The 16782-nt window shown below is 41.4% G+C and overlaps 1 protein-coding gene across 2 annotated transcripts in view; it reads left to right on the top strand.

The window, feature by feature from the left end:
- The window catches only part of LOC127366594 (protein argonaute-3), a 34201-nt gene that overhangs the window by 2762 nt on the left and 14657 nt on the right, over positions 1 to 16782 (top strand). For both annotated transcript variants that reach the window (XM_051405667.1, XM_051405666.1), the window contains exons 2-9: positions 10080 to 10251; positions 10529 to 10649; positions 10841 to 11049; positions 11955 to 12091; positions 14644 to 14778; positions 14963 to 15050; positions 15600 to 15747; positions 15971 to 16090. In XM_051405667.1, the coding sequence (XP_051261627.1) occupies positions 10080 to 10251; positions 10529 to 10649; positions 10841 to 11049; positions 11955 to 12091; positions 14644 to 14778; positions 14963 to 15050; positions 15600 to 15747; positions 15971 to 16090 (1130 nt within the window). The remainder of the gene's footprint in view (positions 1 to 10079; positions 10252 to 10528; positions 10650 to 10840; positions 11050 to 11954; positions 12092 to 14643; positions 14779 to 14962; positions 15051 to 15599; positions 15748 to 15970; positions 16091 to 16782) is intronic.

Raw genomic sequence — 16782 nt, 5'->3', positions numbered from 1 at the left:
AAGTATTAAGTTTCAGCCAGCAGCCGGTTAGCTTTACATATTACATTGTTAGCAGTATGGATGGATAACCTGTGACCGTCGAAGAGCGTAGGTTTTTCTTATCATCGTAGAAACCTGTTTCAGGGGGGCGACGACAACAACTGCACACATAAACTTTCTTTCATAATGAGAGATGCCGCTTACTGGAAGACAATGAGATGGCAGATAGAGTACAGCAGGGGGTCTTCCCCTAACATCCACCTGTCGCACTATGCATTATAACCAGGTGGGATTTGAGTTGGCTGGAGATGACTCAGCTTGGTATGAAAGCCAGCCCTAACGCTACACTTTCGAGGAAGGGTACTTGTTTCACTGGGGGTTTCTGTTATTTGTCCCATTGATGTCTTACTTATGTTCTCCAGCCAGTCTCTCTCTCTCTTTCATACCCCCTTCTTTCTCACACTCCTGTGTTTCCCGCTCTTTTTTTGGTTCACAGACAGGCCCAAGTCCTCCTCCCCCCTTCCTTGGTTTCTGCTTCTGTTTCCCTCTCTGTGCCTCAGTGGGAAACTCTGCCTTCCCTGTCATTCTCCTTGTAGGTTGCTTCTCTGTGGATTTTCGACAGACAGTGGGGTCGGCTTTGAGGGAGGGCTTAGTACTTGATTTGCAGTCTCTCCCCATAATACTCAGTTCATTCAAGCAGCCCGTTGACAATAGACAACCCCCATCCGCCACCCCAGCCACCCATAAGGCTAACCATTGGCATATTGTTGTAGGTTTCTATGGAGAATGCAGTTTGCCGTTGCTCTTTAGGCTCATTGTATTAGAGAGAGATTTACCCTTGCCTTTATTTTACTGAAGAAAATTAAAAACCTTCCTCTTAGAATGTTTTCATGTGTGATACTTTTTTCCATCAGATCGTGTGCTTTAATTATGATCTGGACAATGTTAAGTTAGGGTAAGTATTAGGGAGTAGAATCTACAGAGAGCTGCTGATACAATACTCAAAGCTCAATGTGCATAACCATTTTAAGTATTCCAGTTCTTTAACGTATTAGGATTTGTTTTTGTATATTCTGGTTAATTTTTTCACCTTTAACAGTTAATGCTGTCCATGATGGTATCATGAGCTGAACAACAAAGACGGTGTTCCTTCATTTATTTAATTGTATATATTTTAGAGCTGCGCCTAAGTCAACTCACATTTTGTCAGTTGAATCTCTGCACATTTGTTTTTTTTTTTGCTGTGTCACTGTACACAGGAGTAACAGCAATGCAGGCTGTACACTTTACAAACCAAGGCTCAAAATGACCACAAACTACAGAGCTAACAGTGGGAATCGGAGAAGACTGATTGATTTAAAAACATGACAGCGGACAGTGTGAGGCCCGGTTTCGATTCCAACCCAGGCCCTTTGCTACATGGGGCCTTTCCTGTCCATCCTTCCAGCTGTCACTGGTCTAATAAATAATTAAAAAAGCCACACAAAGTTCCCATGACTCTGCTGCATTTGACTATATTAATGTGGTCAAAATCATCACTGAAACTTACTAATGGACCTTTGTGATACAAATGAAGGTTCTGCTCTATTTAATGTAGCACAGTCTTCCCAGTGAGACAGCATGCATAATAGCAGCACCTTATGTTTGACCTGAATGGAACAAAACCTTAATTAATATCATAGGTAACGCCTGCATTTAACCTACTATTTCACGTCAAAATGGCTACTGTGAATCACAGTGTGCTTTCTCAGGCATGTAAAGTAACAGGTTGCCTCCTTTTGCCATCCTTCTTTCTTTTGATGTTGAGCCTGATGTGCCTGCTTGTTGCATTACCACAAAATGCGACTTTGGTATGACAGTATTTATTTACAAATGGCTCAAATAATCAAGGTTTGTTTTGTCTTGTAAATTTTGAAATCCAGATCGATGCCAGAATTTCACCTGGGCAGGTGGCGCTTGACGTTAAATCTCCACTGATGCATCATCATTCTTGTGTTTTTTTCTGCTTTCTGACCTACATGTGCATGTTCCTTAAATAGGAAGAAAAAGCTCAGCACTTTCAATGTAGTTTTACCCCGGTGGGAACACAGTAAATACCAACAAGTATATGCTTCAAATTCGCTGTCTAAAAGCCTTTGCTGTGTAGTGAATCCCGTGGCCTGTGTGGAATATATCTTTCTCATGTTCTCTACAAGGTCTTAATCATGTGTTGGTATAGTAGACTGAGAGGCAACTGTGCTGGCTGACACATGCTGCTGTCACAGTGTGGGGCCGACAGCAAACTCCTGCAAGTGGGGGGGAGAGACAGGGATGGAGTTTGTGTTTGTGTGTGGGAGAAGGGGGAGGAAGGCTGGAGGTTGTGATGTGTCACAGAGATTAGAAGTCAGAGCAGCCAGACCACACTCCTTTTCCACCTTCCCCTCCTTCTCCTCCTCCTCCTCCTGCCTTTCCCCTTCATGAGATCTGTTTTTTGGGGGAACTGCGAGGGGCTCGTTTTAGGGGGAGGTTATGGACAGGAAGAAAGGGAATTGGAAGGGGAAGTCTGTGTGTTTTGTTGTGGGGCTCTCTGGAAGACAGACAGAAGTCTGTTTATCAGTGGCAGACAGAGATTGCAAACATCTCCTCATTCAGTCTTGAAATTAAAGTCGTTAAAAGAGATTTCAATAGCAACTACGTTTTCTCATAATTTAAAAGGATATTCTACCTATATATAAATGTGTATATATGTAAATATAGACCTGTTTTTACTCCTGTGTTAAGTTTTAACAGCAACAAATAAAAAAATAAAAAACAGGGAAACATTTAAGAGTCTAGGGATTGTCTTGATTTCATACATCTGCCAATACATTAATCAGACATTAAGAGCGCACTACTTGATTATTTCAATACCATCAAATTAAGTAAAGTTTAAAATTTGCTTCACACAGTTTTGTGTCTCTCTCTGAGTTCTCTTTGTATCGCCTCCATTCAGATTTATTTTTAAATGTGCTTATAATAAACAAAACCCATGTTGTAGAAAAACCTTGAAAGATGTAGCTGTAGAATTAAAATGAATGTTATTTTTATGTACTCACACACTGTATGTAGCCAGGGAAGAGGACTCTCCAGAGAAACGGGGGCAGGTGTCTAGAAAGACGCGTTGATACTCATTTTCATTGCTATGAGCATGACAAATGAAAAGTTATCTCCATTGTATCAGGGTGGTGACTGAGATGTCCGCTGCAGATAAATCTTCATGCTCATTTCGGCAGAGAAATGCAAGCAATATATTCTCATTAAGACGTCGACATGACAGTTGCACTAATTACCTTGTTTTGGCTCTAATTAATTTATTAGAGTGCATGTAAACTTTCAGAGTGACAGAGCAGTCATCCTGCCTGAGTCAACATAAAAAGTCAACAACCCCTGGCCCCCGTCCACTGTTCCACTCAGCCCGGACTAGCAAGACTGTGAGTACAGACGGCTCCATTTAACCTGGCTGAGTAGAATCTCCTGGTCGGTTTAACAGAGCGAGTACTTTGTGTGTGTGTGTGTGTGTGTGTGTGTGTGTGTGTGTGTGTGTGTGTGTGTGTGTGTGTGTGTGTGTGTGTGTGTGTGTGTGTGTGTGTGTGTCTGTGTCGTGTCTGTGTGTGTGTGTGTGTGTGTGTGTGTGTGTCTGTGTCCCATCCATCAGCTACCTGTGTCAGTAAGACTGTTAGGCCTTCCATAATACCACTGAGTCAGGACTGGCTTCTCACTACAGTTGATTCTTAACCCCCTCCAAATCCCCACACCCGCTTTACTCTTGCTCTGTGCGAATACTTCTCTGTCATGCACTCTCCTACGTACGCTCTCCTCACTCTGTCACTCTGTCACTCTGCCTCAGGTTCGTCCTGAGGGGGTGGATTTTCAACATTTTTACTCATTGTTGTGACTGACCAGGCCCCTCGTCAGGCTGTCAGTATGTGGCTGCCTGCTGGTGGCAAAGAGTGGCATTGACTTCAATAGGTGCCAGATGCAACGCTCTTGAGGTGTGTGACATGCATCAATCCTTCCTTGCTAGCTATCAGTCTCTGTGTGTGTGTGTGTGTGTGTGTGTGTGTGTGTGTGTGTGTGTGTGTGTGTGTGTGTGTGTGTGTGTGTGTGTCTGTGTGTGTGTGTGTGTGTGTGTGTGTGCTGTGTGTGTGTGTGTGTGTGTGTTTCTAGGTTCTGCCTGCTGTGACTGACGCCATTGTGCTTGGCCACTGAGCACTCGCCCTGTTCCCACAGCTCAGGCCTCTATGGATTACAAACACAACAGCTGTATTGTGTGTGTGTATGTGTGTGTTGGTGTGCGGGCCTGTACGTGTGGACGTGCACTCGTTAGCAGCGTGTACGTTTATATACGGAGGGGATGTGGATGTCGGGGTTAGCAGGGACTGTTTGTCAGCCTAGCTTCTCACTATCCAGTTATTCTGGCTCCCAGCCCACTGTGTACAGTGTGACTGTGTTGTGTTGGAAAGCAGCAAGAGTGGAACGAGTTCACATTTGCTGAGATGTTTCTGCAAAATATTTATATGCTGGTATTTATCCATTTATTTATTCCATGTGCACTATTACAGTGTATCAGAATCAGAAATACTTTATTGATCCCTGGGGGGAAATTTGTTAATCGGTGCCTCGTCTGCAACTTATTTAATGTTACAGGCTAATATTTATATTTAATGCATTATTATATTAGAGCTGTACATGGATCAAATTGAACAAATACACAAATTGATGATAACAAATATCAATAAGCTGCCACACAGGGTTCCAACGTCACCAAGAAAGCATTTCAAATCTTGATTATTATGGTATGAATGCGTGTATATTGGAGGTTTGCTTAAACTGTAAAAGGCGCCAACAACTCTTCACTTAGCCAGTTGACTTGTGTAAAACTGATCCGTCAACAGAAATGTCCAAAAGTAGGGTTGCCAGCTAACCGCACAGGCGACATGTACACACAAAATCAGCTCAATGCACAGGCATCAAACTGAAGCTGTGTGTTCAGCAAGAAATTGGCAAAAATATGAGTGTTTGGAGCATATTGGTCATGCTGTTGCACAGCGGGAAAGTGGATTCTGTTGCAGAACTCGTAGGAGTAGTTTGAGAAGTTTCTATCAATGTTTTGATACTGTATTTCTGCCATGAAACTATGTTACTATTGGAGTACAGTGTATTTGACATAAATTCAAGCTGACCACAGCGGCTGTTCTCTAAACGAGGACACGACCAACAACAAGAGCCACCTTTCTAGCCCGTAAAGTTAAAGCATACTAAAGCATAGATTTTAGAGAGTTGTAGTTGGCAGCGTTTAAAGATGTTATTTTACTACATTATGAATATCTGCTTTACTTGAAATTACTTTTGGCCCAGAAATAAAGAAACAATTCTTCTAAATATTAAGCGAAGAACACAACCAACACGGTTTCATGCATATATACATGGATTACTTCACCTATGATTGTGCATCCTCCACATTAAGTGATAATCCTCTCTAAATGCTAAACTCACACTGCTTTTAGTCCTGAGATTTTAACAGTTTATTTTTCAGTGGCAGTGAATGGAAAGAAATGTTAATATATCATTTTAATTTACAGAAAGAGCCTCAAAGGGTAGCATTACAGTGACAGAATTTAAAATGCTATTGCGTAGCTTCATTAAACCACAGGTTTATAATGATAAGCCAGCACCAGACCTAGGTTATAGAATAAATGGCTTGCTGGTACACGATAAAGGGTAACAAGGACGCTTGAACTAGTCTTTCAGCAGGATGCAATAGGCTTGAGGGACGATTTTCCCCCGTACCATGACTCAGAATGGTTGCAATTTCACTAAAATACACTAATGTAGTACATGTTATTCATGGTTAGGAAGAATTTGCTTTTCTTTGTCATCTCTCATTGTCTGAATGTACAGAGTCAGGAAATGAGAATCCTAGTGATAGACAGCGGTAGGATTATATCTACTCTCTCTGTTTGTTAAAGCTTGTCCTTCCTGTAATTATCTTAAATCACACACACACACACACACACACACACACACACACACACACACACACACGCACTCACACACTCAGTGCGGCATTTTTCAGCTCTACAAGGGGAAGTTTCCTTGAACCCTTACACTCACTGTACAAATATTTGATAAGCCTTTGATGTGTTTGTGTAAATTTGTGGTTGAATTTTCACTATTTGTCATAGCCAAACATAATACATCACATACAGACAGCAGGCGTCTTCGTATACTTGACACAGTCTTTTATTAGTATTATTCTGTGTCTTAATCTTAATCTTGCAGGATTTGGGTGTTCTTGTAAACTAAAGCAAGCATCTTTTTGTGTTGGGGGTTGCGCAGCTTCCCACGCACCCGACAAGCCCCGAGAATGGCCATTTTGACTGTCACGATCTGAGTCATCACATAGCAATAGCATTGCTTACATGTCATGAACATTCAGTTTTCAGTAATTACTACATCAGCTGCCTTTGAATCATTTTTATTATTGCGCAGGCCTACTTAAATCTGTAGAAGCTTGAGACCGAAGATGTTTTCCTGGTGACAGTTAAACCTCACTCTCGCTTCTGCCTGTGGACAATCATGTTTGTTATGTCTGTTTGTCTGTTACCTCCACAATTTCCAATAAGGGCAGATAGGAGGGGAGGTGTCTTATGTGTTGCTGACTGATCAGGATCAGGTCGGGTATTCAGAAAATGCTGGAAAACACATGTGAAAACACATGCCTGGTTGATTTTCCCCATCACAGCATTTCGCTTGCTATGTGCGTGATGTTGTAAGGTCCCATCTGTGTTCAACTTCACAGCCAGCTGTAATCACCTTAGATAAATGTTGAGGCTAAATTGAATTTTCTTAAGCTGCAGGTTGCTCCAATGGATGCCATATACTAGTTTGATACAGAAAATCAAAAGTCTGTACTACATGAAAGAAGAAAAATCTCCTTCTGCTCAAGAGGTTTGAGAGGTCTGTCCTCTAGAACTAAAGAAAATACAAATCATGTTTTAGTCGTAGACATAGACATTTCCCCTCTAAAAAAATAAAAAATAAAATGCTTCTTTGCAGCCACCATTGCAGAGGGACCCTAAATATAACAACGTCATAATGTCTCAAAGCATTTCTGTAAGCGACAGAATCACCCAGAGGTCTATCATAATCGCAGGAAGCCAAAGAATGCAGAGGCAGGCTGGCCAAATATCATGGTGACGGCGCCAGTGTTTTGATTAGACCCACACAACTTGTTTGTTTTGATGCCTGTTTGCATCTTGTCATATTACCACCGGCCAAACACAAGATATGACTGCGGGTGGTGGGTTAATCCGTGCGATCAGGCTTTTTTATTTAGTTTTAGGATTAGACTTTGTCAGGAATAATTTGTTTGTGTGAATTTATAGCAGTTTGTTAATGTGTATGCATCTGTCTTAAGAAACATCAGGGGGCGTTTGTGGAAAATTCCATAAGTATTCACTCTCTGTGTAATATGGGAAATATAAACCAATTTATATCAGTATGTCTGTGCAATACCACAGCTTCAAATTACTGTACGTCTGTGTGTGGGTTTCATACTGAAACCAAACCAACTGGCTGTGTGTGTCTGTGTGTGTCTGTGTGTGTGTCTTTGTGTGCGCACAAGTGGGAGGAATACCAAAACTTTAGCGTGTGGTGTTTTTTTTTTTGTTTCAACTTTGAATCTTTCTTGCTGTAGGACCTTGTCATTGCTACTATAGTTCATCCACTACTGAACCCAAAAGCATGCACTCAAGGATGCTCCACCGTGTGTTTCTCTGCCCGTGGTGGCCCTGTGACTCACGCTGACTGGAAGCCATTTCTGGAAGGGAGATGAAAGCTGGAAAACACCAACCCTGCCCACTCTCTAATCCTCCCACTCCCTGCTATCCTCCTCCTACTTGCCGACTTCACCAGGACCATCACAGGACAGAAAAAGTGCTCTGGGTAACAGAAAACCCTCTTGAAATGTGTATCAAGGACTTCTTGAATGGGTTCAGTCCTGAAATTGACTGAATTAGGACAGATCCCAGTCTGTGGTAGACAAGCTTATTTCTGTAGGCTTAATGAAGATTTACCAGAATATCTGTCTTCCCTCTTTTTGTCACTCTTGTGTGTGAAATTGGGCTTACCTCACAAGTTTCACTGAGGGCCCAGAGGGAATTACCATAACAAAAGTTTGTGTGCACATAGTTTTGTGCGAGAGGGGCAGCCGTGGCAGGAATTCCAGACTTTCTCATCTTTTTCACCATTTTATCCCAGCAGGCTATTTCAAACATGAGGCCTTCACCCTCCATCAACCCTGTTAGCCTCCACTCCAGAGCCCACCAGAGGCGAAATAGAAAAAGAGAGCAAGGGCAGAAAGCACATACTTCCAAAGCCTGACTGTAAACAAACAGGGTGGCTCATGTTGTCTGCCGTTACCTCACAGACGGTTTCTGTTCTGTAGTGGGCAGGTTTTTATGAACTTCCCCTCAGCAGGGCCTGCAACCCCAACATCACCCACACATGTGAGCCTATGAGTCAAATCGGCGATGAATCACTTTCAACTATGACTCTCATTTATCAATGACACATATGGGGTAGTTTTTTTTGGTAGAAACTGGGGGAGTAGATCTGAAAACAAAATGAAACAGTTGAAGCCACAGAGGTAGAGGGGGGCATAAACAAAATTACACTTTCCAGGCAAACGGAGAAGTCTCATCTGAGTTTTTGTGTAAAGATGACAATTGCTTAGTGATAGCAAAATGTACGATAATGTCATAAGTTCAATCCAAACATTGTACTGGCACGTCAGCGAAGCTGTTTTTTGTGTGATGTGGAAGGCAAGCCTCAGCAGACCCAAAAATAGCACTGACATGAGTGTGGCACATTAAGTTGAACAGAACAGAACTCGCTGTTTCTGGATCAAAGTGACTCATGTCTAAGACATCTAATGTTCTTTGTGGGAGTCATATCGCTTTTAGAACAAATGTCAGAACTGTGTAACCTGGTAAATAGATTGTCAAACACATGTTCTGTACTGAGTAGCACTGCACGATTAACAGTCATTAATGTTGCCCTGTGTTGGTCTATTGTTGAACTATTCCAGGAGCAAGTGGGAAGCAGTCTGTTTTTTTTTTTAGTTTAACCACTATGCATTGATTTTTGTCTACTGTCCTGAAGTAGTACAAGCCTATCAAGAAAATGGTCTACTCACTATTAGAGGTTACATCATCTGAAATGAGAGTGCAACGATATCTTTCAGTCATTTTCACATCTGTTATCTGAGAGGGCAACAATTCTTACTTCCACCACAGTGAAACTAAATAATTGGAGTAGAAATGCTCTCTGATAAAGTCACATTATTCAGTTCTTGTATTACAAATAAATGTGACCATGATGCTCATGGTATTATTTGGAAGGCAGAACAGCTGTATCGACACATTGTGAGGATTTGTCTTGCACCACAAATCAATGTACTTCCTGTTTCAGATGCTGTATATATGGTCAATGCACCCAAGTCGGTGTGTGTTGTGTGTGTTGTGTGTGTTGTGTTGTGTGTGTTGTTTAAAATATTGGAGTGAGATGTGTTTATTTTTGGTGTTTCCCCCACACAGCACCTTATCTTGACATTTGGAATTTCACATTTGTTTCCACGATGAGGCACTTGTTACATTGTTACAGTGCTTTTTACCAACCAGTGCTAATCTTACAGTTCTAACATTTTTATAATGCCATAGTTTCCCTTTTTTTTCTATAGAGCCCAACACATTTTCTCTTTTTCTTATATTTTGGAGTGCCTGGATTGCCTTTCAGTTTGTCCATTTCTTTTTTATACATAAGCAATACATATTGTTTTGGCAAAGATATCTTAAATTTGGGTATTAAATTGTTGTGACAAAGATATCTACTGATCTACTGATAAAATATTATAACACATCTAGTAAATTTTAAACTATGACAGGCCAGTATTCGTCATTGTCATCATGCTGATGGATCACTCGAGCTTTACATATTGTGTTTAATATAACATAACTTGAATGACCTGAATACGGGGCAAGTTTTCTTTAACATTCATCCTCCTCTCCTTGTCCTCTCAGGAGCCGTTGGGGCCCAGTCCCTGTTCTCCATGCCTCGGCGGCCTGGCTATGGCACCATGGGGAAGCCCATCAAGCTACTGGCCAACTGCTTCCAGGTGGAGATCCCCAAGATGGATGTCTACCTCTACGAGGTGGACATCAAGCCTGACAAGTGCCCACGGCGAGTCAACAGGTAGGTTGAACCCTTTGAATAGTATCTTTAAAACTTCTCATACACCTTTCTCAGATACAGTATTTACATTTCGAAATAGGCATTTAACTGATATCTAATATAGATTATCTTGCTGTGAGAGTCTTACCTAAGAATAAATGGGTCTTGCTGGGTTGAATTTAATGATTTGTTGATAATAACAGTTGATTTGACAGTTTAAACTCATTTTTGTCTTAAAAAGTCAGCATATTACAACTTACAGTACAACTGAAACTCAGTTTGTGTGTTTGTTGTGCAGGGAGGTGGTTGACTCTATGGTGCAGCACTTTAAGGTGACAATCTTTGGGGATCGCAGGCCAGTCTACGATGGAAAGAAGAGCCTGTACACAGCCAATCCACTACCTGTGGCACCCGCAGGGGTGAGCTGGAAAAAAGACACAGACACACATAAAAACACGTTTCGCTTCTACACAACCTGAACGTAAATCATATCAGACTCAAATACATAAAACTTAAGCAACCACCACCTGAAACCTACCTCCTTAAATGCACTATGCTTTGATTTAACCTTTTTTGTCCTGCCTTGTCCTCCTTTCTTTCCCCTACTCAGGTGGACCTGGATGTCACTCTGCCAGGTGAGGGAGGGAAAGATCGCCCCTTTAAAGTTTCCATCAAGTTTGTGTCTCTGGTCAGCTGGCACATGCTCCACGAGGTGCTGACTGGCCGCAGCATGCCTGAGCCTCTGGAGCTGGACAAGCCCATCAGCACTAACCCTGTACACGCCGTGGATGTGGTGCTGCGACACCTGCCCTCCATGAAGTGAGCATGAATTAAGTTTTTTCAAGAAAGGTTTAGGCTTCAATCTTTTAACGACAGCCGAATGCCCTAATTTTAAAGAATGCTTTTAAAAGGGTTTAACAACAGACCCAGTTATAAGGAAACAGAAAACATTATCCTTACCAATCACCCCCACCTCCATCTTTAGTGAGCAAACATAATGTCAAAAGATAAAAAAAAACATGATCCCTCTCATACTCATAGTAGATGCTATACATTTGTTTTGTAACAGTGTCAGAGTAACACTAATATCAGCTCTCTGATCCCAGCGGAAATCAAAAAAAGCTCATATGGGCTCTCATGAAGCGCCATACTTAACCTTGTACAATCTTCCACTCAATATCACTTTCAAAAGCTCCAGCAAGAACACAGTCAGACACAATATCACCAGTGCTTTAATGAAAATCTTTTTCAAAATATTATTAAAAAGGTAAAGGTATTAAAATGGTCATATCGACACCTTTCATTTAGCTCAGTTCACAGCCCGGGTATTGCAGTGGCATCGTGACACAATGTCAGTCCAGGATTCACCAAGAAAAATGTATCCCGTGTGTAATTATTAATGTGTCTCCTTGGCAGAGTAATAAGAGGTCGATGGGTCCAGGCAGTGTCACCACCCTCTCATTTTGCTGATGTAGTTTGAGGCAATATTGAAGAGCAGCTGAATGTGACACCGCATAAACACATATTGACCTACATTCTCTATTCAGGATGTGTGAACTAATCTTACAGTTCCTGTCATCATTTGCCCTTTCCTGTTTGTCCTGAGTTCTCCTTCTCATCTTGCCCTTTTTTCAGGGCCTTTGATGGTTTTAAACTTCACATTACCCTTTCATTCCTTCAGTCTATTTGCTCTTTTCTCATAATAGCTACTTTTCTCCATCTAGGTACACTCCGGTGGGTCGATCCTTCTTCTCGGCTCCAGAGGGCTATGACCATCCTCTGGGAGGTGGGAGGGAGGTTTGGTTCGGCTTCCATCAATCCGTGCGCCCTGCCATGTGGAAGATGATGCTTAACATTGATGGTGAGAACCAAATTCCACCTTGCATTTATTTTGCTGCAATTGCACCTCAGGGCTACAATATGGCCTCACAGCTGCAGCAATGCATATTGCTTACTGCCTCAAACACAGGAAGAACTATGTTTGCTAATACAGCCATATTCCAAAAATATGTCCACGATGTTTTCAGTCTTTGTTTAAAAAAATAAATATACAATACATACAGAAATCTTCTGTTCCTCTTTCACAGCCAGGAAATGAGATTTTAATAATTAAACGGATAGATTAGAATGACATGGAGGCTCCACGATGCAGGCTATTTTTAGATATTTGTGCATGATCAATTTACCTTCAGTGATGTTATGTTTGAGGAGATCTGTTTGAGCTATATTTAACATAAATCTAACTTGTCAGTGTCACACTCACTAGGAAGCTATTTCATTGCTGTTGAATGAGGTCTGCAAGATAAGGCTTTTTCATCTTCGTGGATGCTGAGGTTGTGGCGCTGTGCCGGGGAAGCAAATCTTTCTTTATGAAGCAGCACACCTTCCGTTAGCTTGAGAGTGAAACTTCTAGATATATTTTCTTTTTCTTTAGGTGTTTTTTTTTTTTTTAAATACAATTAGACTTTAAAACTACTTGCTGCCGATATCGCGTGCAAAGGCTGTTGAATGAGTTAAGCTTTACATGGTGATGGCATTGCTTCTACTTTGACATCACACGTTAATTAGCTGTCGACTAATTTGTCAGAACAGAGCCAGTTATTCTGGTTGAGAGCCAGTTTTTCGGAAACTAATAGAGTGGTTCAAGATGTAGCTCGGTAATTAGCTTTAGCACTGCCTTCCTGTCAGTAGAAAAAAACTGTTTGATGACATGGAATACTACAATTCCAATCTGTTGTTATTTGTGGAAAATAAGTGTCAGAAAGGGTGGCGGAGAATGTGTTTTGCCATATGCACACTGCAGGAGGTTGTTGGAGACCAAGTCACTTGGAGGAAGGTGGGTTCTTGGCTGGATGGGAACTGAGTAGTTGGTTGCTGTGGAGACTGAGGGCAGCGTGTGTGTGTGTGTGTGTGTCTGTGTGTCTGTGTGGTTGTGCCTGCATGAGTGAGACTGGTGGGTGTTGCTGGGGTCAGGAGGGTAGCTGTGTGGAGCATTTCCTTGAGACAGCTTTTGTTGTGCTCTGAGTCCTTGAAGGCTCTGTCTGTATTTGAACGTTTCCCTCTCTACTCTCTGTTTCTCTCTTTGTCTCATTTTCCCGCCCTCTCATCCTTAGAAATCAATTGGTCGGCTCAAGTCTCTTGTCCGCTCTCCAGCAACAAAGTAGAAGTCCAAGTGTTTGCAAAGTATTTGTTTTCTTCTTTAATTCTTCTGTACAGCATTGTGTATTGGCAAAGCAAACTATTAAGCCTGTTTGAATACATGTGCATGAAGCACAATAAAAACTGCTTCCCATGCTCTGCATCAGGGGTGATCAAAAGAGCATGTACAAAATAATTGTAATTGTTGATAATATAGAGAAATGAGACCATTCAATTTTACATTTGCATGAATGACTCAGAAACACTTCCAAACACACAGAAATTACAATCACAGTGTGTGTGTGTGGGGGGGGGACAATTAGGAGTGATGTCACTGTCTGCAGTGAAAGGCTCTTACCTCTCACAGGGGAAACCAGAGGTGTAAGAGAGTGTTTGTATGATGCAGTCTTCTGTCATCTTGTTAGGCATCACTCATGGATGTGCGCTTGCAGTGCTTTCATCAAAAGCACCGTCAGAGAGAGGTTTCTTATGTTTAAAACAGCAACAACAGAGACAGATTATTCGTCAACAACTTCCTTAACACCACATTCTCTCCATCTCTCTGTCCATTTTTGGATTTCTTTTGATCTTGCTTTCCTTTACTCATACCTGTTCTTGTTTCCCTTGTTGGATTTTAATTTCTCTCTGATGTTTTATGTCTTGCTCTGTGTCATCTATAAGATTTTGATTTCTCAGTCCATTATTGAGAGGATGCATCATATCAGAAGAAAGGGAACTTTGTGCTGCATGAATTGCACTTCCTGTCTTCAATGAGTTTTCCTACATCATTTAGTGTGTTGGGCCGACTACGTAAACATTATGGGATAATCCTCTACGAGAGCTTCAGAATTTGGGTGCATTGCACATTCAAGAACACATATTCCATCCCTGTATTACAGTTCATCTGGTTCTTGTGTCAGTTTGTTGTGTGTGAATTTTAAAGTGAATACCATTTTGAACATAAAGAAAGTAAAAAATATTAATGGAGTTGTTAAGAAAGCCTTTAATTTCCTTTTACTGTCTTGAGTCTTGCACAATGCCTAACAAAATGCCCATCGACCTACAATGTCGACTCAGAACTGTTTTACTGCATAAACATTTTTAATTTCTGTTCAGTTTCTCAGGCAGGCACTCAATGTAATAACATCCAATTTAAACTATGATGTAACTGCCAGTGGACAAGTTGTTGTCGTTCAGTGTTATAGTGTAGTGTTATAGTAGATTATTTTGTTGTCATTGTTTTTTGCCTTCAATGACTCTTGCTTTATCTTGCAGTCTCTGCCACCGCTTTCTACAAGGCCCAGCCTGTCATCCAGTTCATGTGTGAAGTGCTGGACATCCACAACATAGACGAGCAGCCTCGCCCTCTCACAGACTCACACCGGGTCAAATTCACCAAAGAAATCAAAGGTGACAACGAGTGTGTAAAATGTGCCTGTGTGTGAGGAAGAGAGTTAAATCAAATGAATAAAAGTGCATTGTTGTGTGCGTGGGTGAGAGAGAGCATTTAAACAGGACCAGGGAGAGCACACGTCGCAGCCATTCACACACACACATTCTCAATGCCACTCCAACGCTTTATATTATTCACCAGGTTTAAAGGTGGAGGTGACGCACTGTGGAACCATGCGGAGGAAGTACCGTGTCTGCAACGTGACCCGTCGGCCTGCCAGCCATCAAACGTGAGTCAGCCTCCGGGCGGGCGAGGGAACAGGAGACTCTGGGCGGAGTGTGTGGATGGGATGGGGGCAGGAAACACGCACCGCAGAGGATGCGATCACCAATTCACCACAAAACAAACCAGATAATAGCTGACTCATCTGACAACCATGCGGTGAACGTTAGTCATCCGTTAGTGAAGTAGCAGTTGTGTGCAGCTGCTGATCTTAAGAGTTTGTCATCCAGAATAGAAAACTTCACTTTGTGTTATCCTTTACATAGCGTTACATCACCATGTGGCCATGAAAAAGGATGTCTATCCATGGCAACGGATGTTTAGCCATATGCTATTAAAATACTAAGAATAAAGCTATATAATGATGTTTAAATAGTGATTGAGAGGTTTGACTGTAGATGGCTGCACACTTGTAAAGTATAAAGTATTTTATAGTGCGTGCTATCGCTATGATTTTATACACAGTGATTGATTACATTCAGTTAAATCAATCTAATTTACTTGTTTACTTGTTGTCAGCAGCGGTCTAGTTTTTGACATTTCTCTTTCTTTACAGGTTCCCTCTACAGTTGGAAAATGGTCAGACTGTAGAGCGTACTGTAGCCCAGTACTTCAGGGAGAAGTACAACCTGCAGCTGAAGTACCCACATTTACCCTGTCTACAGGTGGGCCAGGAGCAAAAGCACACCTACCTGCCCCTCGAGGTGAGAGAAAACAAGTTGCTTTTTCTCTCTTTTTTATTTTTTTATTTGGTTTCAATTTAAACATAAAGTATGAAAAAATCTGCAGTGTATGGTATACTGGACAGCTCCCAGGTGTGCCTGTGTATCAACTGTATAAATAAGAAGCAGGGCATCTGCAAGTATGCCCAGAACATTTTTTGCTGGGTAAATGATAACTCCAACTTTTGCCTTTGTTTTCTTGCAGGTGTGTAACATTGTAGCTGGTCAACGGTGTATAAAGAAGCTGACGGATAATCAGACCTCCACTATGATCAAAGCCACAGCTCGCTCTGCACCCGACAGGCAGGAGGAGATCAGCAGGCTGGTGAGTTAGACACCTGCTGAGTAGTATGGTTCATTGTTTCCATTATGAATTTTCTTACTAAAAATAGAGTAACAGAAAAACAAAAACAAATAGTATTTCATACGTATATGCGTCTGTGTAGTCTGCAGAACATCTTGCTATGTTGTACAGTGCCCTAAGCACGCACTGTCAGTCAAGTTGTTAGGTTTAGGTTATATTGTACATGGATGAAAGTTGGACTGGAACTTTAAAGGAAGTGTGGACAGAACAAAACTGTGCCTGGATGGCTACAGGACGTATCTGTACCTATGGAGATCTAATATGTTGAAATCTTAGATTGAGTATGTAGAATATTTTAGACTTCAGCAGTATATGTTGATTTCACCATGTTACATTAGAGTTATGTATTGGTAAGCATCTGGAAAAACAATATGTATCGCAATACAGGGGTTACAGTTCAATATATTGAGATTTGTTTTGGGGGGGGGTTATGTAAATGTTGTCATAATATAAAAAAAAACGCCACCATATCTATAAAATATGAATTAAAAAAGTATGCAACCAGAACAGTGGCATCTGCATTTGTATTTATTACAGTCGCTGTCACATCCAACATCATAGCCCTTTGTTTACACTTACAATACTGCAATATAACGGTCGGGGGTTTAAACACAAAAATCTATAGTGTTTTTGAGAATGGATACATTATTTTC

The sequence above is a fragment of the Dicentrarchus labrax genome, unplaced genomic scaffold (genome assembly GCF_905237075.1).
Source record: "Dicentrarchus labrax unplaced genomic scaffold, dlabrax2021, whole genome shotgun sequence".
NCBI lineage: Eukaryota > Metazoa > Chordata > Actinopteri > Moronidae > Dicentrarchus > Dicentrarchus labrax.
This window is presented reverse-complemented; position numbering and strand designations above follow the sequence as displayed.